Source organism: Rhinatrema bivittatum, chromosome 2 (genome assembly GCF_901001135.1).
Source record: "Rhinatrema bivittatum chromosome 2, aRhiBiv1.1, whole genome shotgun sequence".
Lineage (NCBI taxonomy): Eukaryota > Metazoa > Chordata > Amphibia > Gymnophiona > Rhinatrematidae > Rhinatrema > Rhinatrema bivittatum.
The window spans coordinates 41,024,916-41,051,163 of NC_042616.1; the positions used below are offsets into that span (position 1 = coordinate 41,024,916).

Below are 26,248 nucleotides of genomic sequence, written 5' to 3' on the forward strand. Positions count from 1 at the left end.
AACTACTTCCTGACATTGTTCCTGAATCTATCTCCTTGGAACTTCCAATTTTGACATCTACTTCTACAGTTTCCTTTTCATTGAAAAAGCTTGGCTTCTTGCGCATGAATACCTTTCTGGTATTTAAATGTCTTTTTCCATTGATAAGCAGGCTGAATTATCCATTCCATGTGGGTGACAACATCCAGCAGCACCGAACAGACTCAAGTCTCCTAGCAAGTAGAGCTTTGAGCTCTACTGAGCATGTGCGGGAGTTGCGCCGTGAGCCTTCTCAGCCATTGTTTATCCGAGCACATGTGGATATGTACTCGGTCTTTCCTAATTTTTTTTCTCTAAACTCTCGAATGTGAATATTCTCTCTCTGCAAATTCTTTGTCTAGGTGCCTCTTTGCCTTTGCAGCACCCTCAACAGCACTTTTCAGTACTATTTAAAAAAAGAAGTCGTGTCATTGGAATCATCTGAGCCTGCATTGAGGAAGCATAAACACTCAAAGCGAAATGCATTGGCACCAGCACCACTGAAGTGGCCCTTGTCAACGTACGATGCATAGGCACATCCCTGATGAATGCTGCACCAATGCACTGAAGCCCTTTGTACATATTACCCATGCTTCATCTATGCACCTTGAGGCTTCCATGCTCTGGCTGCCCAGTGCTCTGGTCCTCTGATGCATGACCCCCATGATGCACAGTGCAAGAACATACAGTGTGATCCTGATGCAATTGACACTTGCATCAATGCAGCAACCTCACTGTGAACCAGATTCCTTGCTGCGACGCACTACAGATCCATCAAAGCAAAGTAAAATTTTTCCAAAGCGTGCAGGCATTCCTCAATGCCCTAAGTCCAACATCTGGCTCATTAGGCTGCTCTGTCAACACAACAATATACAGCCCTCTCTAGATCTATGGCGGAAGGAGTCAGATTACCTCTGCCCCTTCCAATAACAAGGACCCTCAGTCCGTCCAGGTTACTGATGGAGGGTCTTTGTTTGGAAACACTGGAGCCAATATGTTCCATAATTTCATTCAGCTCAAACTGATTTCTACTCAGCCATTGATATCTAGATTCATGAAGGGTCTGTGGCATGTCAAGCCTCTGGTACAGAATCCTCCAGTTCCATGGGATTTGAATGTGATCCTTTCTCTATTAATGAAGCCTCGTTTTGAGCCACTGGAGTCACCTTCACTTAAGTTCTTGACATGGAAAGTACTGTTCCTTGTAGTGGATTTACCCAAGGGAAGTCTTGCCTAACAAAACTGCTTCATTTTTTTGAAGGGGTTAACAAACATGTAGGTAAAGGGTAGTGTATTTGGATTTTCAGAAGGCATTTGACAAAGTCCCTCATGAGAAGCTTCTAAGAAAACTAAAAAGTCATGGGATAGGAGGCGATGTCCTTTCGTGGATTACAAACTGGTTAAAAGACAGGAAACAGAGAGTAGGATTAAATGGTTAATTTTCTCAGTGGAAAAGAGTAAACAGTGGAGCGCCTCAGGGATCTGTACTAGCACCGGTGCTTTTCAATATATATATAAATGATCTGGAAAGGAATACGACGAGTGAGGTTATCAAATTTGCAGATGATACAAAATTATTCAGAGTAGTTAAATCACAAGCAGATTGTGATACATTACAGGAGGACCTTGCAAGACTGGAAAATTGGGCATCCAAATGGCAGATGAAATTTAATGTGGACAAGTGCAAGTTGTTGCATATAGGGAAAAATAATCCTTGCTGTAGTTACATGATGTTAGGTTCCATATTAGGAGCTAACACCCAGGAAAAAGATCTAGGCATCATAGTAGATAACACATTGAAATTGTCGGCTCAGTGTGCTGCAGCAGTCAAAAAAGCAAACAGAATGTTAGGAATTATTAGGAAGTGAATGGTGAATAAAACGGAAAATGTCATAATGCCTCTGTATCGCTCCATGGTGAAACCGCACCTTGAATACTGTGTACAATTCTGGTCGCCGCATCTCAAAAAAGATATAGTTGCGATGGAGAAGGTACAGAGAAGGGCAACCAAAATGATAAAGGGGATGGAACAGCTCCCCTATGAGGAAAGGCTGAAGAGGTTAGGGCTGTTCAGCTTGGAGAAGAGACGGCTGAGGGGGGATATGATAGAGGTCTTTAAGATCATGAGAGGTCTTGAATGAGTAGATGTGAATCTGTTATTTACACTTTCGAATAATAGAAGGACTAGGGGGCATTCCATGATGTTAGTAAATAGCACATTTAAGACTAATCGGAGAAAGTTCTTTTTCACTCAATGCACAATTAAGCTCTGGAATTTGTTTCCAGAGGATGTGGTTAGTGCAGTTAATGTAGCTGGGTTCAAAAAAGGTTTGGATAGGTTCTTGGAGGAGAAGTCCATTAACGGCTATTAATCAAGTTTACTTAGGGAATAGCCACTGCTATTAAATGCATCATTAGCATGGGATCTTCTTAGTGTTTGGGTAATTGCCAGGTTCTTGTGGCCTGGTTTGGCTTCTGTTGGAAACAGGATGCTGGGCTTGATGGACCCTTGGTCTGACCCAGCATGGCAATTTCTTATGTTCTTATGTTGACATCAGCTAGAAGAGTCAGCAATGCCACTATCTACCATACATGAATTTTTCCACTACAGGGTAGTCTTCCATACTCACCCAAAGTTTCTGCCGAACATTGTCTCGGCTTTCCATATCAGTTAATCCATTGTATTCTTTCCAAGACCTCATGCACACGAAGGAGGAAAAAACCTTCATATATTGGACTGCAAAAGTGTCTTGGCCCATTACAAGAAATGAACTCAGCCATATCACCAGACTTCTCAGCTGTTTGTGTCATACCATCTTAACAGGCTAGGCATGGTGGTTGCCACACATACCTTGTCTAACTGGCTCTGCAAGTCATGCACTTTGTAAAAGCTCATCAAGTGAGAGCTATGGCTTCTTCCGTTGTTCATCTTTGAAAAGTGCCTTTCTGCAACGGTTTAACCTGGTCATCAGTTCATACCTTTATCTCCCATTGCTGTCTGGATAATCTCTCATGACTGCCAGTAAATTTACACAAGCAGTTTTTCGTAACTGTTCTCCACTCTCCATGGTGGAGTCCAGATTGCTTACTCAATAAATGCTCTACAGTAACCCTCAACTTGGGACTCCCCACATGTAATGGCTAATTCAACCTGCTTATTAATGGAAAAAAGAAGTTGGCTTACCATAACCAGTGTTTTCTGTAGATAACAGGATTAATTATCTATAGAATAACTGCCCGCATCCCTGCAGAGTTGACTACATAGCTAGAATTAATTTTGATATAGACTTAGGAGGCCCGTGAGGCAATGTCCATGCAAGAACTCCTGCACCTGCTCAGTAGAGCTCAAAGTGCTACTATCTAGGAAAGATGAGTCCAGATGATGTTACCCACATATAATAGCTAATTCATTCTGCTATTTACAGAAAATACTGTTTACAGTAAGCAAACTTGCTGTACCATATTTCCCATCATGCCTCTCTTCTAGGGAATACATATTAAAGTCCTTCAGTCTCATAAGACTTATGGTACAAACTCTGCTCCACTGTGCTTGCCTTTCTCTGGACTATCTTTAGTCCTGTCTGTATCCTTTCTAAGATACAATGCTCCAAGTGAGACCTCACCGATGACCTATAAAGAGGCATTACAACCTTTTTTTTTTTAACTAGTTGTGCCTCTCCCTATACATCAGTAGTCTATGGGTACATTGTCAATCAAAAATGATGTCAGCTAATCAGCGTTCACTTCCAGTTTAAGCCCTGCCCCCTCCCATAGAAGTGAATGGTATGCAGCCCCGCCCCCTCCCACCCTAGCCACACCCCATCCCTGACATCCCTGCCCCTAGTTCCACCCCAGGCCCTGCCCATGCTCCTCCCCACAATATAAGTGAATGGCGTGGCCCCTCCCATGCCCCACCCCCAAACCAACCTCCTATAATGTCAGTGGTGGTCCCTACCACACCCCACCCCAGGCCAAATCCCCTATGATGTCACAGGTATGACATCACTGGACGTCCACCCCCTCACCACACACCCCAAAAACATGCCCCCTAGAACGTCATCAGAAAGGACCCTGTCGCTCTTTAATGACGACAGAATTAATGGACTCTGGCTGTTTTTGATGATCTCACTGGAAGTACAATGCAAAACTCCACCCACCCCCCAAAAATGCATCCCCTATAACATCTGCAGAAATGTCCCTGTCACTTTTTAATGAGGACAGAGCTGGAAGCATGCTTTTTTTTTTTTCTAGTCCCTATATTTTAAAAGTTACTAGCTGTGAGGTGGCAGGAAGCTGTGCCTCATTCTGTATTTTATTTATTTATTTATTATTTTTATATACGACATTCATCTCAATTGAGATATCACACTGGTTTACATTCAGGTACTGTAGGTATTTCTCTATCCCCAGAGGGCTTACAATCTAAGTTTTTGTACCTGAGGCAATGGATGGTAAAGTGACTTGCCCAAGGTCACAAGGAGTGACAGCAGGACTCGAACCTTGGTCTCCTGGTTCATAGTCCACTGCTCTAACCACTAGGCTATTCCTCCTCCCTGTCTCTGTGTACAGAGAGAATCTCCCCCCCCCCCCCCTCCTCCCCTCACTGTAGATATGCATGCCCCAACCGCCCCTATCCTGGCAGAGTGGAATCTGAGCAGAGAATAATTAACAGCAGGGTGTTGGAAGTTGTGGGGCTTCAAAAGTGAAAAAAACAAGGCAGCGGTTGTGGAGAGATTTAACAGGACTTTAAAATCCAAAATGTGGCGATACTTTACAGTGCTTTTGTGACCAGTTATAACCACAGCTTTCACAGAACAATACAGGCCCGCCCCATCGATGTAACAGCCTCAAACTCTCTGCGGTTCTGGAAAGTAATCTACGGCAATAACAACAAACATGAAACTGCTAAGCCTTTTTTAAAAAAGGGGGATCATGTTAGACTGTCAAAAACTAAAGAGAAATTTGAAAAAGGTTATGAACAAACATGGACAGATGAGATATTTATAATAACTGACGTCTTAAACAGGGGGCAGAAATCAGTGTACAAGATACAAGATTATGGTGAGGAAGCCATTCAAGGTTCTTTTTATCCTGAATAATTACTAAAAGTCATCCCTTAACAGGACAGAATATACCGCATTGATAAGGTTCTAAAGGTAAAAGGGAGAGGTAAGAACAAGCAGTGCTTTGTGAAATGGCAAGGGTGGCCTGAAAAATTTAACAGTTGGATAAAAGCATCAGAGATTCAAGACGTTTGATTTGAAAAGGCCTTGTATCATAAAAAGAAAAAAAATGAATGAAGGGGGGTTTTACATAACACTGCCTAGTAATGCCTCTGTGAGAATATTTCCACAAAACACCTTCTCTAATTTTACCACAAAATTAGCTAGGCCTTTGGACTTACAGGGTCCGTGGGAAGTGGGGCTGGTGGAAATACAGTACCCGAACACATGGGATAATAAAGAAGACCATAAGTATGTTGTCACCACGGGTAAAGGAAGCACGGAGCATCACTTTGTTGTAAGAAGAGGGTATTATGCAACCGTTCAAAACCTGGCGGACCAAATGAACCACGACATGAACAGTCTCCTTAAACCCATGCCACCACGAATCATCTATGACCCCAATATCCGAAGAATCAAATTAAAGTCAGAGGACAACACAGTAATTTCCGCAGAGGTTGATTTATCAGCCATTTTGGGGCTAGAAGTTAAAGCGAATACGAGGCACTCGCTATTTCCAACAGATATCACAGGCGGGTTTAACACCCTATACCTGTACACAGATATTGTAGAGCACCAGCTGGTGGGAGACCATTTTGTGCAGCTACTTCGCTAAAGTGGGTAAGGATGAGTTTATCACCTTCACTTATGATAAACCGCATTATGTCCCTATGAAAAAGCAGCACATAGACACCATAACATTTGAAATAAAGACAGACCAGAACCAACACGTCTCGTTGTGCAATGGGAAAGTGATCCTTAAGTTGCACCTGTGACCCCGGAAAGCTGTTTTTGAAAATGGTTGTGGTTAAAGAATATGGGGACTCTGGCACATACAGAAATTACTATGCAGCACAGGCCGGTCACGGTCTTTTGGGGTATTACGGTGCTCCGGTCATATACGGAGCAGGGATAGGCCGTGTGTTTCGTAGTCCATTAATTCTGTCGTCATTAAAAAGTGACAGGGCCCTTTCTGATGACGTTCTAGGGGGAGGGGGTGGACTTCCGGTGATGTCATACCTGTGACATCATAGGGGGTTTGGCTTGGAGGCATGGGAGGGGCCACCAGTGACATCATAGGAGGTTTGGTTTGGGGGTGGGGAGCAGGAGGGGCCACTCCATTCACTTCTATTGGGGGGAGGAGCATAGGTGGGGCCTGGGGCAGAGCTAGGGGCAGGGCCAGGGGTGGGAGGGGTCAGGGGTGGGGCTACACCCCATTCACCTCTATGGGGTGGGCGGGGCTTAGACCGGAAGTAAACGCTGATTGGCTGGCACCATTTTTGATTGACAGTGTACCCATAGACTACTTACATCCAAGCATCATCCTGGTTATGGCCACTGACGTATTACACTGTTTTGCTAACTTAAGATCAAACATTTGATACTAACACAAGTTCCCATTCCTAGTCAGTACACATCAGCCCTTAAACACCTACTCCATACTACTCCCATTTGATTTCTACACCCTCAAGTGCATGACTCTGCATCTTAACTGCCAGATATTAGACCACTCCTCAGACTTTCATAAATCATTTTTTATTCTGTCTGCTCCTACAGGGGTGACGATTTTGTTGCATACAGTATCTTAGTGTCTTCTGCAAAAAGGCAAATTTTTCCTTCTAACTCCTTCACAATTTTGCTGACAAAAATATGGAACAAAACTAGCCCTAGAACCAATCCCTGAGGAATTATCTCCTCAGAGTGAATTCCATTTACCACTATCTTCTGTCTTGTATCATTCAACCAAGCTGCTCAGTTTATTAATGAGCCTCCTGTGTCGGACAGCATCAAACCATAGTAACACAGTAATGGCAGAAGAAAGGCCAAATGGTCCATCCAGTCTGCACAGCAAGTTTATTTGGTAGTATACTGGAATCCAAGTAAACCACATCCAGTGCATGTCCTTGATCTCTAGTCTCCTTATCAAGGAAATCAATTCAATTCTTTAAAATGATTTGTCTGAGGTAAAACCATGCTGCCTCAGATCGTGAAATCCTCTGGATTGTAGATAGCTATCCTTTCCTTCAGGAGAGTCTCCATCAATTTTCCCACCACTGAGGTAAGGTTAATTTAAGATGTTCCTCAAGAGATCATTCTGCTAACCAGGTCTTGCTGACAGTACCTCTCGTGAAGATCATGCACCTTACTGAGACCCCGTCGAGAAGTTTGCTTATGATGGGACTTATTTTATGGAATGATTTCCCTTTTGAATTACATTCTGAAGAATATTTGACCTTTCTGAAGAAACCTTCATAGGCCGTTTCTACAACCCCACTCTTAATGATAAGGGGAATGGAACAGCTCCCCTATGAGGAAAGACTAAAGAGGTTAGGTCTTTTCAGCTTGGAGAAGAGACGAATGAGGGGGGATATGATAGAGGTGTTTAAAATCAAGAGAGGTCTAGAACGGGTAGATGTGAATCGGTTATTTACTCTTTCAGATAATAGAAAGACTAGGGGGCACTCCATGAAGTTAGCATGTGGCACATTTAAAACTAATCAGAGAAAGTTCTATTTTACTCAACGCACAATTAAACTCTGGAATTTGTTGCCAGAGGATGTGGTTAGTGCAGTTAGTATAGCTGTGTTTAAAAAAGGATTGGATAAATTCTTGGAGGAGAAGTCCATTACCTGCTATTAAGTTCAATTAGAGAATAGCCACTGCCATTAGCAATGGTTACATGGAATAGACTTAGTTTTTGGGTACTTGCCAGGTTCTTATGGCCTGGATTGGCCACTGTTGGAAACAGGATGCTGGGCTTGATGGACCCTTGGTCTGACCCAGTATGGCATTTTCTTATGTTCTTCTTATGTTCTTATTTTATTATGTTTTTGTTTGACTTCTTGTTTAAATTATATTTTATGTTTTTAGTTTGTCATTCATTGAGACCAGAAATCAGGATCAGCGTAATAGAAAGTCTGTAAAATAAAGAAAAACACTTATTTGCCTTATCACTCCTTTTGTTCAAAGCAAGGAACAATGAAAATGCTGAGGGCATATTTAAGAAATGATGAAAACCAAAACATTAAATCCCGACTGACTTAAAAATGTAAAATGTTCTATTATGATGGTATATACCAGGAATCTGCATGTATAAAATGCAGCTTTCACCCCCCTTTCCAAAGGCAACTAGGCAGCACAGTGGAAGACACGATGGGAGAGGCTGCAGCAGGGAGTGCAAACAGTAGAGTAGAGAAGAGTTACCTTGGCCTTACTCCATGCTCTCCTGTCCCTACAGTACTGCTGCTTGCCACAGAGACTGGGGGTAAGGGCTGAAGCAGGGATCAGAGGCTTTTCTCTGCTCCTCCCCCTTCTGCCTGCAATCAGCAGCACTGGCACACAGGAGGGGGAAGGGACAAGGCCAACGCTGACAGAACAGCACAGACGTCCATTCAGTCAGCTCCCTATTCAAATGCTTCCCATTCTGTCCACCTCCTCCCCCTTCTGCTGCCTGGAAGGGATGGGCAAAACTGGACACTGCCCAGGCCTGGCATATCACTGTCTTCCCAGACATAGGAGCCAACTTCTGAAAATGACTGGGAAGGCAGGAGAGGCCGAATTCAACACAGGGGGTCCTGAATGTGATTGACCAGCCTGTATTTAAATTTCTAGAAAAGAGTAGATAATGTGGACATGGGAAAGACTCATGTGGCCAAAACAAAAGCTATAGAAGCACTTGTAGTCCCACCAACCATTCTTCTCCCCAACTCGTCTTCTCCCCCATCCCTGTATCCTATTAACACCATGGTCCCTCTCTCCACCCTCACCTGTCCTCCCCTACTTTCTCTCGACCCCCTTTTTTCTCACATTCTCCTAAAATCTTTCTCTTCTCCCCATCTTATTCTCTCCCCCCCCCCCTTTACTCCTGATACACTTTTAAAATTCTCCCTCGACTTCTTGGGAACTCTTTGACTTTTCTATTTAGGAGAGGGTCTTCATAAGAACATAAGAAATTGCCATGCTGGGTCATGCCACGGGTCCATCAAGCCCAGCATTCTGTTTCCAACAGAGGCCAAACCAGGCCACAAGAACCTGGCAAGTGCCCAAACACCAAGAAGATCCCATGCTACTGAAGCAATAGCAGTGGCTATTCCCTAAGTAAACTTGATTAATAGCCGTTAATGGACTTCTCCTTCAAGAATTTATCAAAACCTTTTTTTAACCTAACTGCACTAACCACATCCTCTGGCAACAAATTCCAGAGCTTAATTGTGTGTTGAGTGAAAAAGAATTTTCTCCGATTAGTCTTAAATGTGCTACTTGCTAACTTCATGGAATGCCCTCATGTCCTTCTATTATCTGAAAGTGCAAATAACCGATTCACATCTACTCGTTCAAGATCTCTCATGATCTTAAAGACCTCTATCATATCCCCCCTCAGCCGTCTCTTCTCCAAGCTGAACAGCCCTAACCTCTTTAGTATTTCCTCATCGGGGAGCTGTTCCATCCCTTTTATCATTTTGGTTGCCCTTCTCTGTACCTTCTCCATCGCAACTATATCTTTTTTGAGATGCGGCGACCAGAATCGTACACAGTATTCAAGATGCGGGTAGATGTGAATCGGTTATTTACTCTTTCGGATAGTAGAAAGACTAGGGGCACTCCATGAAATTAGCATGGGGCATATTTAAAACTAATCGGAGAAAGTTCTTTTTTTACTCAACACACAATTAAACTCTGGAATTTGTTGCCAGAGGATGTGGTTAGTGCAGTTAGTATAGCTGTGTTTAAAAAAGGATTGGAGAAGTTCTTGGAGGAGAAGTCCATTACCTGCTATTAAGTTCACTTAGGGGCGGATTTTAAAACAATACGCGCACCGGTACTTTTGTTCGCGCCACCGGTGCGAACAAAAGTACACTAGATTTTATAAGATACGCGCGTAGCCGCGTGTATCTTATAAAATCCGGGGTCGGCGCGCGCAAGGGGGTGCACATTTGTGCAACCTGCGCGTGCCGAGCCCAGCGCGGCCTGCCTGTTCCCTCCGAGGCCGCTCCGATTTCGGAGCGGTCTCGGAGGGAACTTTTCTTCGCCCTCCCCCCACCTTCCCCTCCCTAACCCACCCCCCCGGCCCTATCTAAACCCCCCCCTTACCTTTGCGCGTGTCGCCAGCAGCCCCGCTCCGTCCTCCGGTCCCGGGGGCATGGTCCGGAGGCCTCGATCACGCCCCCAGGCCGGCGCCGCGCCCCTGGACCCACCCCCGAAACGCCGCGGCACGCCCCCGAAACGCCGCATCGTTTTGGGAATGCCCCCGGACACGCCCCCTCCCTCCCCGTTTCGAAAGCCCCGGGACTTACGCGCACCGGCAGCCTATGCAAAATAGGCGTGCCGGCGCGCAGGGGTTTTAAAATTCGCCCCTTAGAGAATAGCCACTGCCATTAGCAATGGTAACATGGAATAGACTTATTTTTTGGGTACTTGCCAGGTTCTTATGGCCTGGATTGGCCACTGTTGGAAACAGGATGCTGGGCTTGATGGACCCTTGATCTGACCCAGTATGGCATTTTCTTATGTTCTTATGCGGTCTCACCATGGAGCGATACAGAGGCATTATGACATTTTCCGTTTTATTAACCATTCCCTTCCTAATAATTCCTAACATTGTTTACTTTTTTGACTGCTGCACACCTCCCCTCTCCAGGCTTGGTTCACCCATCCCTATACTGCTCCCCATCAGTGACAAATTTACGATTTTGTTGTCGCTAAGCCCTGTTGGTGCTGTTCCCTTACCTTCTCCTCACCCCACCCCATAAGGTCAAACAACAGGCAGCAGAAGATCTAAGGCACAGTCCCACAGTTTCCTGCAGCAACTCAGAAATAGATTCAGTGACCAGAATTAGAAAACGCTGAAGCCTCCTGGACCTGATGGACAGATCCCATGACAGCATGGCTAATTCAGCCCTGCTATCGACGGGAAAAGCTCTGCCCGCCCCTGTGAAATGTCATCAATCTGCGTCATTAGTGTAAAGCTCTGCCCGCCCCTGTGAAATGTCATCAATCTGCGTCCTTAGTGGAAAGCTCTGCCCGCCCCTGTGGAATGTCATCAATCTGCGTCCTTAGTGGAAAGCTCTGCCCGCCCCTGTGGAATGTCATCAATCTGCGTCCTTAGTGGAAAGCTCTGCCCGCCCCTGTGGAATGTCATCAATCTGCGTCCTTAGTGGAAAGCTCTGCCCGCCCCTGTGAAATGTCATCCATCTGCGTCCTTAGTGGAAAGCTCTGCCCGCCCCTGTGGAATGTCATCAATCTGCGTCCTTAGTGGAAAGCTCTGCCCGCCCCTGGGGAATGTCATCAATCTGCGTCCTTAGTGGAAAGCTCTGCCCGCCCCTGGGTAATGTCATTAGTCTGCGTCCTTAGTGGAAAGCTCTGCCCGCCCCTGGGTAATGTCATTAGTCTGCGTCCTTAGTGGAAAGCTCTGCCCGCCCCTGGGTAATGTCATTAGTCTGCGTCCTTAGTGTATATCTGTCACTTGCTTTGTCCCTGTTCGCCTGTTGGTGCTGTGTGTTCCAGACAGACAAAAAGAGCCTTTTTTCTTTCATATTTTCGTTTGCAGATTAATAGCTGGAAACCAGCCCCAAATCTCAGCTTCTTTTCTTCTCCTGCCCTTGTAACAGCCCCCGAACTGCACTGCAAGACGCAAACACTCAGCTCTTCCCCAGCCAGAGAAAGAGCCCACAGTTCATTTCTAATCCTGAAAGCAGCAAATGCTGAGAAGAAAATGCCTGCAGGAGCTTCTGCTCAGGTAGGAGATTGCCCCCAACTTCCTGCCTTCTCTGTACAAACCCTGCTTTCTAACCTGGGACACTGCGGAGTCACCCATGAATTTAATAGGACCCCGAGCAGACCTGGAGTGCAGAAAAGGCACTCTGGGACCCTCCTGAGTGCAAAGAGAGAGATCAGGAGTCGTGAAATGCTTTATATTTTGTGTAATTGATTTCCAGTTATTATAATTCTGCTGTTGAACTTGGTGCTATGTGTCTGTGAATTATATACACCCAGAAAACTCCCCCTGCCCTGCTGAGACTCAGTGCTGGGAGGTCTCCTGATGGACCTGATACAGAAGATTCTGAGTGTGGAAGGTTTTGTGTTTCAGGTCCCAGTAACCTTTGAGGACATCGCTGTCTACTTCTCCCAAGAGGAGTGGGAGGAATTAGAAGAATGGCAGAAAGAGCTTTACAAGGATGTGATGAAGGAGAATTATCAGACCTTGAGCTCACTGGGTAAGGGAGAATTTTATATCTTTATCTGCAGACCTGGGCTAACATGAAAAAGAGAATTCTGAGTGTGCGGGTCTCCTGGAGTGATTTATTTATTTATTTATTTTAATTTTTTCTATACCGGCAATCGTGAGGGTATCACATCATGCCGGTTTACAATAAACAGTGGGGTGATAAACGGAAAACAGTGAACGGTGCTAAAACAATAATAAAGTTACAATAAAACAGGGAGGCATAAAACTAGGCGCGAGAAAAAATAATAGGAACTTGATAAATTGGATGGAGTCTGTCCAGGGGACAGCTACTATAAAGGTCAATGGTCATTATCAAAAAGCATACAAGGACAGACTTTTAAGATCTAAAACTGTATACCTGGGAGGGAAAAGGGAAATATGATTGAGACTAGGGATGTGCAGGGAAATATTTTGGTTCTGGATAATTTTTTATTTGTTATTTTTTTGTGGACTTAAATGAAAACAAATGTTTTTAAAAATTCTTTTTGAAATGTAGTACACTCTGTTGAAACTAATGAACCTGAAAAAATGTCTGATAGTTGGAAAGACTGCATTCATTTTGGGGTAAAATGAATTGAAATGAAAATTCCCAGTTTGGCTTGGATTAGCTTTTCTTTTTTTTTAAATAAATGCACATCCCCAGTAGAGACATTTTACATTTTTCCAAGGATTAAATGCACAGGAGGCCGGTGTCTTTCAAAGGAAAGGAGGCTCTAGAAAGAGGGATCATGAGATGAGGTTGAAAGGGGATAAAATCAGGAGAAATCTAAGGAAATATTTCTTTATGGAGCAGGTAGTGGACTCATGGAATGGCCTCCCATTGGAGATGGTAGAGACAAGGTCAGTGTCTGGACTTCAAGAAAGCAAGGGACAAGCCCAGGGGATCTCTGTCGCTACCCGCTATGAACAAACAGGCCCCAGAATATCTCTCGCAACTCCTTCTCCTTTCTGCTGCCAAGAAAGAACTCTGCTCTTCCCAGCTGACTCTACTTTCCACCCCACCTCTGGCTTCTGCTAGACTGTCCTGCCCCAGACTTCGGGCCTTTAGCTGTTACACACCAAAGATCTAGAACAGTGGTTCCCAACCCTGTCCTGGGGACCCCCCAGCCAGTCGGGTTTTCAGGATATCCAGAATGACTATTCTTGAGACAAAATTTGCATGTACTGCCTCCGTAACATGCAAATTTTCTCTCATGCATATTCATTCTGGATATCCTGAAAACCCAACTGGCTGGGGGGTCCCCAGGACAGGGTTGGGGACCACTGTTTTAATATATAGGTCATCAACCAATATTGTCTGTTGACCTAACACTATTGTAACCTAATTGAAATTTATAGTAATCTGCTTTGAAGCCATTCATGATAAAAAGTGGAATATCAAATGCCAATAAATGAAATACAAATAGTAACATATAAATAATATTTTGCTATACAAATTGCTGTTATGAATCGAGGGGATGAGAATTATGTTCTGCAAGAAGGAGGTCAGTAGAAAAGGCGGGGATCACTAAATTTGCATACTACATGATATGTACATAGTCCAACTTGCTAAGGTGGTTTTGGTTTTCCTTTCTTTTTTTTGTTTTCCACAATCCACTTATTTATCTGGCTGCTAGCTCCTCTGGTTGCAGCAGCTGGTATCAGGAGAGGAGAAGACAGAAAAACCCATGGCAGCATGAGGTAACCGACTGAGCCTGAGGGAGGCGACTGGCTTGAGTCGAGATCTGCCTGCAGCAGCAAATCCATGATGGGGCTGGCAGGGGGCAAACTAGGAGGATGGGATGGGAGCGGAGCCCCAAGACTAGGATAACGGAGGGATTGTGATGGGAGAGAGGGAGGCAGGCAGGGCGACGGCAAGACAACTTTACCTAAAGGCAGGAGTCAGAGAGGCGAGGAGCAGCAGCGGGTGGGGGCAGGACAACAGGCAGCGACTGCATGTGTCCTGAGTCCGGCTCGGGGCCCCCGGCTACGTGCAGTGCTGCACCTGACCCAAGAGGGCAAAAATCGAGTCGGTTTTGGCAGGCAGGTCTTGTAGACCATTGGATTTTGACTGAGCTGTCAAGGGAGGAGGGTCAATCTGTTGGGAACACAAGAGGGAAAGGAGGAAGGTTGAGAATGATCAAGCTGAGAGAAGAGGAGGCAATGTCTAGTTGAATCAAAGGGTGAGCTCTCTAGGGAAGGAATCTACAGCCCAACAGTACGGACGTTGGTGTTGTGCAACCCTTATGGTTGTAGTTGGCCATTCCAGAAAGCTTACTTTTGATGTCACTTGCCATGCCTTGCCCAAATGTCCTTGCATGTGAGATTGTGCCCAAGTCGGGATGCCCAATGCCAGTCTTACATGCCAGGCCATTTTGGTCACACTGCTTCAAACTTTAAACACTTACCTCCAGTGTTTTATTAATTCCTTGGACTGAGGTGCAATAAAGGGTAACTCACATTTCCGATGGCCATGATATTCTGTTGCTGTGCCCATGTGGTGGTGTCTGCTACACTGGGCACAGCAATAGAATAACTTTGGCCGCCGGAAATTTGAGTTTACTCCACGTCAGACCAAAGAAGGAGTTCCAGTGTAAGATCTCTGGGGCTTGCACCTACAGCTGAACAAAGATCAGCTCTCTGGGGAAGGCACCTTCAGCTGAATAGTGTGCACTTTGTTGTGCACCCTGACTTTGCGTACCGTTCAGCTGTAAGTGCCAGCCCGAGGGAGTTTACACATTGTTCAGCGGTAGGTTCCAGTCCCAGAGAACTTATATTGGAAATGTAAGTCCTCCCTGGGTCTGATGTAGAGTACTACACTGGGCAGAACAACAGACAACAATGGCCACCAAAACTGTGAGTTTTCTCCAACTCAGATCCAGGAATTAAATTTCCAATGTAAGCTCTCTGAGGCAGGCACCAGTCACAGGTTTTCTTTGTTTTTCTGAACAGCTGGACAGCACGCACACATAAAGTGTGTATGGTTCAGCTATTGGTGCCCATTCAGATTGCCTATGCGTTGCTCATCTAGCTGTCGGTGCCTTCCCCAGAAAACTTACTATTTTAGTTTCCTTACATTCCTTGTCAAAATGACTTGAATGAGAGAATGTGCCCACAGGCTGGGATGCCCAGCACCAATCTCATATGCAATGCCATTTTGGCAAGGCATGGCAAGTAAAATCAAAGCACAAAGCATAAGCTCTCCCTGGAAGGATAGAGACAGGACGGAGGCGGTCCAGACAAGGGCGACCAGAATGGTGTGGGGGTCTGTATCAGAAGCTATACGAGATGGAGGAGAGGCAGGAAAGATATGAGACAGACTTTTAAATACCTGAAAGGAAGGAATGATGCACAGGAATCAAACCTTTTCCAGTGGAAAGAAAGCCGTAGAACCAGGGGCCATGATATGAAACTCCAAGGAGGGAAGACTCAGGAACAGCGCAGGGAAATATTTCTTCACAGAAAGCATGGTGGATGCATGCAATGTCCTCCCAGAATAGGTTGTGAAATTCAGAAGGGTGAGGGACAAATACAAAGGATCCCTAGTGGCTAAAGGATGGAAATAAACAAGGGGTGACCTGTGTTGACTGGGGTAACCCACACAAAGGGACAGTTAACTACCCCCTCCCCCCCAAAAAAATAAAAACTTGCTGGGCAGAGTGGATGGACCCCTTGGGTCTTTTTCAGTCATCATTTACTTTACTATATCAAGGACAGACAAACCATCAGAATCTCGGCCTTGAGAAAAAACCTACCTATTGTCAATGCACCTCCACCATTGCTCTCTGCTTCCGCAGCAAGGAGTTACAGGGAATTGGAATCAGACAGTAACCAACGAGGGCCTTGACTTTTACGGTTTGGGGAAACTGATAAGCATGAGGGTAACCTGCACGGCTGGGCAGATACTACCATAAGCTTGCTGGGCAGACTGGATGGACCATTTGGTCCTTCTCTGTCGTCGTTTCTATGTAAACCATCCTTTCTGGTACTTAGCTAGGCCCTTACAGCCTCTGGGTACTGTGACTTACAAATCACAATTCAGGATCGGCGATTGGCATTTAAATGCAATGGAAACGCCGGTTCCTCAAACCTAGGCTTTGGAATATAGAAAACCATTTAACAAAACCTCGGGGTCATGTGCCCTGCTGCCACAAAGGAGCCCAGCCGGGATTTATCCAGGCCTTCAACCACCTCTTCCCAGCTCCAGTATCCTTTCCCCTGTTCCTCTGTAAGGTGACCTCCCTCGGTTGCTAGGACGCCAGGGAAGCACTATAAAGCTCCGGGCCCCTCTCTTTACAGCTCCAGCCCCTCCCCCTTTCAGGAAGCCTGCAGGGAACAGGAGGAGAAGGGATCAGCCTGCAGCGTGTGGGGAGAAACTGGAAAGGAGCTGCAGCGAATGAAGCTCGGCCTGCAGCCGTGATTCCAAGGTTTGGGACTTAACTGAGGCTTGAGTGAGGGTGCACAGGTCAGGGAGCTCAGACTAATTAGGGGAATGGGAGGGAGGAGAAGAAGGCTGGGGGGGTCATCCCTGAAGGGGTAAAATGTAGTGGTGTTGGCGGAGAGAGAGAGTGTGGATTAGCAGGGAGGGGGTGGAACTGGGAAAGTTGATGCCCCTTATTCCTTCCTTCCCCCTCCCCCCGCACGCTTATCAAAAGCAATGTAAGGAGGACCAGAAATCAAACGTTCCCTGTACGTACCCGGATCAGTCCAGGACAGCTGGGTTTTGCCTCCCTGCCAGCAGATGAAGACAGAGAAAAACTTCGAGAGTGCCCCCCTCTTAAGGCTTAAGTGCTGCCTGCGTCTCCTCAGTATTTCTCTGTCTCCAGCAGATGGAGGTGGTGCAAAACCTGCGGTCTTGACCCTGTTGGGGTTTAAAAAAAAAAAAAGCGAAGCAGAACAGTCTTAGAATTAGGCAGGGCAGAAGGAGCAGCTTCCTCCCAGGGGGTCGGTAGGTTTCAGTGGGGCCATCCCTGCGGGAGCTGGGCTGGGAAGCCCGCCGTGCTCCCTCATTTGTGAGGCGCCCGGGGTGACACCGGTGGTCCGGTCCCTCCCCCCGCTCCACCCCCATACCCTTCTGGAGGGTAATTGGAGCAAGGCTTGGGCAAGTTGGGTTGTTTTATATGTTTCCCAGTTTTACTTTGTGCAACCGGCTTCGGGCGCGTGTTTTTTCTTCGGGGCACCTGCCGGCCCTGCTCCTGCTCGCGGCAGCCATGCCGCGCGATACACCCTGCTCTGCCTGTGGAGAGACTGCCTCGCGCCTCTCGCGTTCGGGGGGGGGGGGGGGGGTTCTAACGCAGCGCCGGGATTTTCTTCCAGGACCCGCAGTGCGGCTAAGCGTCCTGTTTCACGTCTGTGCGAGGCCGATCCATTCCCTGTCAGCGCGGGAACGGCAGCCATTTTGAAGACATTCGCTGAGATGCTCAAATCAGAGCGTTTGGGGGAGGGGATCTCCCGCCGCCACTTTCCCCCCGCAGTGACTCTTAGTCCAGGGGACCCTGGGGACAATTTGTCGGACATTTCTGATGATGACCCCCCCCCCTTCCCCCGGGGGAGGGGCCGACTATGCCTTCTTTTACTCCGGACTTTGTGCTTCTCATGCACAAAGCTTTTGTGGCTAGTATGTCCCAGCAGGGGCCCCTTCGCCCTCAGGGTCCCCTTGCTGGGCCTCCACCGAAGGTCCCCAGACGCCAGGATCCCTCGGGTTCCAATCGGGTCCGTAAAATCCGGGGGCCAGTGCCCCGGAAAGATGAGCCTTCTCCTTCGCGGCAGGCCGCCCTCGCGGATGCTACGACCCCGGACGGAGCACCAGCCCCCCTCCCGGGGGTGGACTTGGATGAGGATCCGGAAGAGCCCGCGACCTTGGATGGAGACGACCCGAAGGTGGTCCGTCTGTTTCTTAGGGAAGAGCTGGAGCCTCTCATCCCCTATGTGTTGGAGGAGCTTGGCCTCGTCCTCCCGCAGGCGGATGCGCCTCCAGACGCAGTGGATCCGGTTCTGGCTGGCTTGCGGGGTCCGACCAGGACTTTCCCACTCCAACAAATGCTCCAACAACTTATGGCCCGGGAGTGGGATGCTCCAGAGGGCGGGTCTTAGGAGTGGGTCGAGCCATGGACAAGTTATAGCCTCTGCCAGGAGAGATTGTGGAACTGTTGAAAGTTCCCAAAGTGGACGCCGCGGTGGCCGCAGTCACAAAGAGGACCACCATCCCGGTGGCGGGTGCGGCGGCGCTGAAGGACCTCCAAGACTGGAAGCAGTGCCGAGCACCTGGAGGCAGTGGTGGCTTATGGGTCTCCGCGTGGCAACTCCTGTGGTTGCGAAATTGGGCAGCTGATGTTTCCTCTAAGGCTCAGCTCGGAGCCTTTCCCCTTCAAGGGCAAGCGCTTGTTTGGCCAGGAGTTGGAGCAGCTGATTTAAGCTTCCGGAGGACAGGCCTAAGAGCCCTCGCGGTTTTCTTCCATCGCGTGCTCGTTTCCGAGGGCAACGACGCTTTCGCCAGAACAGGGTGCCTGGCCCAGTAAACCGTCAGCCTCCGGGACGGTCGCAGCCCTGGTCTCGGTCCTTTCGTGGCTGTCGAGCAGGCCGGGAGGGGCCGGCCCAAGATTCCTTTGGCTCCAAGCCTTCTCAGTGAGATCCGGCCGACCCATTCCTCTATCCCGGATATCGGAAGATGGCTGTCCCTCTTTTTTTTTCGAGGAATGGGTCAAGCTCACATCAGACCGGTGCGTTCTAAGCATTATCGAACTCGGTTACACTTCAGAATTTGCTCGTCCTCTCTTGGGATCTCCTCATGGTATCACCCTGCGGCTCTCCAACAAAGCGGCAGATGGTCCGTCAGACCCTCCACAGGCTGCAATCGCTTAGGGGCTACTGTTCCCGAGGAAGAGCGGGGAACGGGACGCTATTCCATCTACTTTGTGGTGCCGAAGGAGGATCTCATTCTGGATCTCAAGGGGGGTGAACAAGGCTCTCAAGGTACCCCACTTCCGAACGGAGACCCCGCGGTCTGTCATTGTGGCGGTGTGCAGTGGCGAGTTCCTGGCATCAAAGCTCATTCCACTCGCTCTCAGGCCACTTCTTGGGCAGAATGTCAGCTGCTTTCTCCGCGGGAGATTTGCAGAGCAGCTACCTGGAAGTGCTTGCATACTTTTGCCAGGCACTACAGGTTGGATGTCCGGTCTCCGGGTGCCCTGTTCGGGGACGGCGTCATTCGAGCGGGACTCTCCAGGTCCCACCCTGTTTAGTTGGGCTTTGGCACATCCCAGGAGTCTGGACTGATCCTGGTACGTACAGGGAAAGGAAAATTGGTTCTTACCTGCTAATTTTCGTTCCTGTAGTACCACGGATCAGTCCAGACGCCCGCCCGGGATAATTGCTCTGGAGAGTCCGCTCGTTCTGATCCTTTTTTGCTGTTTTTGGATACCGGATGTTGAAGGCTTTAGGTTTTTCCCTTTATCCTCCTTTTTTCAGGGTTATTCTTTTCAAATGCACACTTTTACACACGTTAGTTCTTCTTGTCCATTGCTGGTTTGTTCTCAGACTGTTCGATTTTCTCCAAATTCCATCTGCTCTGATACCTTTTATTCTGAGGAGACGCAGGCAGCACTTAAGCATTAAGAGGGAGGCACTCTTGAAGTTTTTCTCTGTCTCCATCTGCTGGCAGGGAGGCAAAACCCAGCTGTCCTGGACTGATTCGTGGTACTACAGGAACGAAAATTAGCAGGTAAGAACCAATTTTCCTTTCTCGGTATAGTGCTCGTTCCTTATTCACCCCCTCACAACCCCCCCAGGTACAGCCCTGTCTGTATGAAAAGGCAATACTGCAAGTATTCTAACTTTATTCGTGGATATTCCGTGGGATGTCTGCCCCGCTGAGTATCCAGGACGAGTTATCTGGCTATAACTGTAGCCGGATACCTTGACCTCTCGCCGGCTTACTGAATACTGGGCCCGTGGTGCCTCTACCCAAGTAAGTTTGCCAGCACTTAGGAGAGGCGTTTCCAGGGGCGGAGTTGGAGCAGCCAAGCCAGGAAAAATAACCACACGAAGAGCAGGTGCAGATTTCTACTCGTTATTTTCCCTTGAGCAAATATCAAAGGGCAAACTTTACCTTTGAGAATCAGTGCAACGTCCAGGGGTGTGAGTAGTGTTCAAATGACCCTACTGACATGCCACGTTTTGAAAACGCAATTTGTGCAAGTTACCCCCCTTCCCTGACCTAAACAAGTCCCTGGGAATGCCTTCTCTAAAATGCGGTCAAAAGTGTGGGGGTTTATCCAAGCAGTGCCTCCCTCTCTGGGTAAACCCCCCCACACTTTTAACCACATTTTAGAGAAGGCATTCCCAGGGACTTGTTTAGGTCTGGCAATCAAGCGAGAAACATTGAAGAAATTTGAAAAGATCTGGAAAGGCCTTGTGTGCAATGGTCCCGAACGAGGATCCCCCAAAATTAATGATGTGTAATAAGTCAAGTTTAATTAGTTTTTGGAGAGGTCTGTCTTGTGAACATTGGACGTCTCAGATAGTTGTTTTTTAGGGAGGAGGGGCAAGCCTGAGTGGAATGGGAGGAGGGGGCAGGAGGGAGGGTATAAGGTATCAAATCACATGTTAAAGTTGGCAGTCAGTCCAGTTGTCATGTAGGATGGCTGTATGTTTGGTTTTTACGTACAGCTGCGCCTGAATGCAGGTTTGATCCTTAAAATCTTATGTGGATGGCCTATGTTAATATTGCTAGATCTAGAAGCTGCTTGCTAGTTCCAGAATAAAATATTAATTGCTAAAAAGTACATGTGGGTGTTATGCCCAATTTTATCCACATTGAGGGCAAGCAATTTTCAGACAAGCTACCTGGTCAAATAGTTTTTTACCCTTAGATGTCCTCCACAGTCGCCAGAGACAGGTGCAAGGTGTACAATGTTTTTTCTTTCTAATGCAACAGACACTGTTGTTAACAGGGCAATGTTCTGACATAATGCTTTTAACCATTTAGCACTGCTTGTTCAGGAGAATAGCAGAATCAGAACAAGAAGAAACAAATGCTATTGTATTACTTAACATGTTAAATAATAATTTTCAATATTTACTTTTCTATCTAGAAAAAGATGATTCCAGGAACAGTAATACAAGGACACAACACTGGGTGCAAAGTGAGAAACCAGAAGAAAACAAGATACTATCAGAGGATAGTTCCTGTTCTGACTGGGGAAAGAAGTATAGGATGAATTGCATCTCAGAAAAGAAGCAAAGAAATCCAACAGGAGATTCAACTCTGGGTGAGCAAAGTGCCAGTAATATCACACATACAAGGAAAAGAACAGATCAAAGATGTTTATGTGATGTGTGTGTGATATTCCTCGGGGATCGTGTAACCGTGAAATCAGAGCAAAGATCTCACACTGAAGAGAGACCATCTACAAGTGCAGACTGTGGGAAAATGTTTAGTCAGAAAGGAGAACTACAAGGACAACAGAAAACAGAGACAGAAGAGAAACCCTTAAGATGTACTGACCGTGGGAACATTTTCTGTAGCAAGAGAGAACTATTGGAAAACCAGAAAATCAGCGAAACAGAGAGATTGTGTGCAACTACAGAATATGGAAAAATCATGGTTAATAAAGCAAACTTCACAAAATACCAGAAAAACCACAGTCATACGACGAGTAGCTTCAATTATCAGAGACTGATTTCAAGTTCTAAATGTAATAAAAGATTCTGTTGGAGAAAAGCCTTCACAAAACAAAAAAAGCATAGTGGTGAGAGATCATTCTCATATAATAAATCTGAAAAATGCTTCAGTAAGAATGTGGTAGTCTCACACCACCAGAAAATCCAAAGAGATTCACAATTTACATGTACTGAGATTGAAAAAGGATTCAAACAGAAGAGATGCCTGATAAACCACCGCAAAATCCAGAACAGAGTGAAAAGATTTACATGTACTGAATGTAGTAAAGACTTCATGACGAAAAACTACCTCACAATACACAAGAGAATCCACACAGGAACAAAACCATTTGTATGTACTGAGTGTGGAAAAGGCTTCAATCAGAAGTCAAACCTCACAAGCCACCAGAGACTGCACACTGGAGTGAAACCATTTGCATGTACTGAGTGTGATAAGAGTTTCATTTGGCCAAAACAGCTTGCAAGTCACCAGAGAATTCACACGGGAGTGAAACCATTTAGATGTACTGAATGTGGAAAACATTTTAGTCATAAGTACAGCCTCACAACCCACCAGATAATCCATAAAGAAGTGAAACCATTTCTGTGTACTGAATGTGGGAAAATCTTCAATCAGAAGGCAAACCTTATAAGCCACCAGAGACTCCACACTGGAGTGAAACCATATACATGTACTGAATGTGGTAAAAGTTTCCGTTGGAAGTTACAGCTCACAGGCCACCAGGCGATCCACACGGGAGTGAAACCATTTAGATGTAATGAATGTGGAAAAGATTTCCATCATAAGCACAACCTCACAAGCCACCAGAAAGTACACACAGAATTGAAACCATATCCTTGCTCTGAATGTGGAAAAGTCTTTAATCATAAGATACAACTCACAAGCCACCAGCGACTCCATACTGGAGAGAAACCATTTCCATGCACTGAGTGTGAAAAAAGTTTCAGGTGGAAGACCAACCTTACAAGCCACCAGAGAATCCACACAAGGGTGAAACCATTTATGTGCAATGAGTGTGGTAAAACCTTCAGTTGGAAGGCCAGCCTTACAAATCATGAGAAAATCCACACAAAAGAAAAACTATTTCAATGTACAGAGTGTAGCAAAAGCTTCAGTGGCATAGCAGCTTTAACATACCACCAGAAAATTCATACAGCTGTGAAGCTATTTACATGTATTCAGTGTGGTAAAAACTTTAAGAAGAAAAATTATCTCACAATGCACGAGAAAATTCATACAGGAGTGAAACCATTTGTATGTACTGAGTGTGGAAAAGCCTTCTATCATAAGTCACATCTCACAAGTCATCAGAGAATCCACACTAGAGTGAAACGATTTATCTGTGCTGAGTGTGGTGAGAGCTTCAGTTGGAAGAAACTGCTCACGTGCCATCAGAGAATCCATACAGGGGTGAAACCATTTTCTTGCCTTGAGTGTGGTAAAAGTTTCAGTTGGAAGGGCAACCTCACAAGTCACCAGAGACTCCACACTGGAGAGAAACCATATATATGCACTGAGTGTGGTAATAGTTTCAGGTGGATGACCAGCCTCACAAATCACCAGAAAATCCATACAACAATGAAACAATTTAAAGATACTGAGTGTGGTAAGAGCTTCAGTTGGAAGCAGCAGCTCAGAAGCCACAATAGAATCCACATAGATGGAAGGAATGGTGAGAATTTACCAGACCATGATGAGAAAGAGGCAACAGAATTAGAAAAACAAGAGAAAACACAGATTACAGAATTTGGCCAGTAGGCAAGGAAAATCATTTGGTAAAAATAGAAATATGGCAGGAATTACAGAGAGTACCTTCAGAAATCCCACATGGATCAAAACCTGACTCAAGAGTGGCTATTGAGAAATTATCTTAAATCTCAGAATAAAAGATTGATAATTGAAGTATGGGATAGTGAATTGCAAAGAAGATAGTTCTTCGCCAGCATAGAAAAAATGAGAAAACACATAAATGCAAATTCTGTAAAGCAGAACTAGACATGGTTACACACCTCATGGCTGGATGTCAAGTACTAATGTTGGGAGGTCTTTATACAGAAAGGCATAATGAGGTGGCATGGCTCATCCACTGCAAATTGTGCAAACACAATAACATTATGGCATGTGAAAAGCACTGGGATTATGACCCTGAGAGACTAAAGACAATGTGATCACCTGTGACATTTCTTATTCTATCAGATAAAAAGCTTGATGCAAGAAAACTGGATATGTGGTAAAGGAGATAAACCAAAGGCCATCATTGTGACTTTTCTGTGGATCATTTGGAGAGAGGAAAGATCCACAAATGATACAATTGTAGACCAAGAAAATGGGCCAAAAGATACAGAAATAGTCCAGTTTTGTTGGGCACCACAGGCCTGATAAAGGAACTTTCAGGCACACCTTGATATGGCTTGCTGTGCATGTTACACCCTATGAACTCCTGCAGGACACTCTCTTTATTGCAATACAAGTATTAGGAAAGGCATTAGCAGTGAATTTGAGGGTCTAAGATAATACTCACACCCTGGCTTATGGTGAGATTCACTTCTGACGATGTACATGCAGGCAAGACTCATTTGGAGACATTACCCTGACTGAAACCATTTACATGTACTAATTGTGGTAAAGACTTCAATCAGAAGATTAACCTCAAAACAATAATTTGAATCGAGAAGAGGTGCCCAAACTTGGTCCTTGAGAGCCACAAACTCATCAGATGTTTAGGATTTACACAATAAAAATGCATGGGATCTATTTGTTTTATTTATTTATTTAATTATTTTTGTATACTGACTTTTCATGCGAGCATATCAAATTGGTTTACAGTAGTTAGCAGTTAATCATTTAAAATTATTTGCATTTCCAAAGAAGAAAGGAAGTAAATACATTGTTTCATAATATAAATAATTAACATAGTAGGCTAAATAATCAAAATTTAAACACTTAGAGAGGTAGTATAGTTAGGGTAGAGATACTGTAATAAAAATAAACATTATCTTGGTATAAAATCAGAAGAGTGAGATAATTATGCTAACACCTCTTGGTAGGCTTGTTTAAAAAGCCAGGTTTTAATCCCCTTTTTAAATAATTTGATGTCAGCTTCTAGTCGTAACTCCTGCGGAATAGAGTTCCATAGAAGAGGTCCAGCAATAGAGAGAGATCTTTCTCTTACATTATTTAGGTGGGCAATTTTGGGGGAAGGAATTGGTAGCATCCCTGTTCCGGTTGATCTGGTGATTCTTGAGGGGGTGTGGAAGTGAAGAGGTTAGCCATTCAATGTTTTCATTGTAGAGGGTTTTGTGAATTAGTGATAAGATTTTATGCTGGGCCCTGTATTTGACCGGCAGGCAATGAAGTTCTTTTAATATTGGGGTGATATGTTCGGATCTTCTAGTACCTGTCAAGAGTCGAGCTGCAGAGTTCTGCAGAAGATGCAATGGTCTTGTGATATTTGCGGGAAGGCCTAAGAATAGTGTCTTACAAGTGCCTGTAAGACAGTTCTAAAGTCTTTTGGGAATAGGAGGGGTTTTAATCTTTTGAATATGTTTAATTTGAAGTAACCATTGCTTATGATTTTTTTTTAACGCAGGATTTCATGGAGAATTCGCAATCTATAAGAATCCCTAGATCTCGTACTTCTAGGGAGATGGGGTAGTTTTTGGCCGCTTCTTGAATTTCAAGCTCTTTTGTCTTGCTTAATTTAGGGGAGATGTATAGGAGTTCCGTTTTTTTAGTATTTAGGGAAAGATTCATTTGGGTTAATACCTTTTGAATGGCAGATTGGTATATGTCCCAGAGCATGCAGTGTCTCCATTCAATGCACACAGACCTCTTATATATTCATTGTGGAGATTCTGAAAACCTGTCTGGGTTGCAACCCTTGAGGATCAAGTTTGGGGACCCCTAGAATAGAGTAAATTTCTCTCAACAAGTCTTGCTGACTTCATGTGGTGACCCCACTGTATAACATCTAGTTCAAATCTCAGCAAGGCGACCACATCTACTGCAGAATAAATGGAACACAAGAACATGCCATACTGGGTCAGACCAAGGGTCTATCAAGCCCAGCATCCTGTCTCCAACAGTGGCCAATCAGCAAACAGAAAAATTCATACAGGCCAC

The 26,248-nt window shown here is 45.5% G+C and overlaps 2 protein-coding genes across 2 annotated transcripts in view; both read left to right on the forward strand.

Annotated features, from left to right (window-relative positions):
- LOC115085899 (zinc finger protein 271-like) overlaps window positions 1-26,248 on the forward strand; it is a 195,015-nt gene that overhangs the window by 111,412 nt on the left and 57,355 nt on the right. The window lies entirely within an intron of this gene.
- On the forward strand, window positions 11,658-24,880 carry LOC115085904 (gastrula zinc finger protein XlCGF58.1-like). Its single transcript, XM_029592440.1, has 3 exons — window positions 11,658-11,976; window positions 12,328-12,454; window positions 21,537-24,880. Exons 1-3 carry the CDS (start codon window positions 11,953-11,955, stop codon window positions 23,882-23,884), a joined length of 2,499 nt encoding a protein of 832 aa, XP_029448300.1. The 5' UTR covers window positions 11,658-11,952; the 3' UTR covers window positions 23,885-24,880.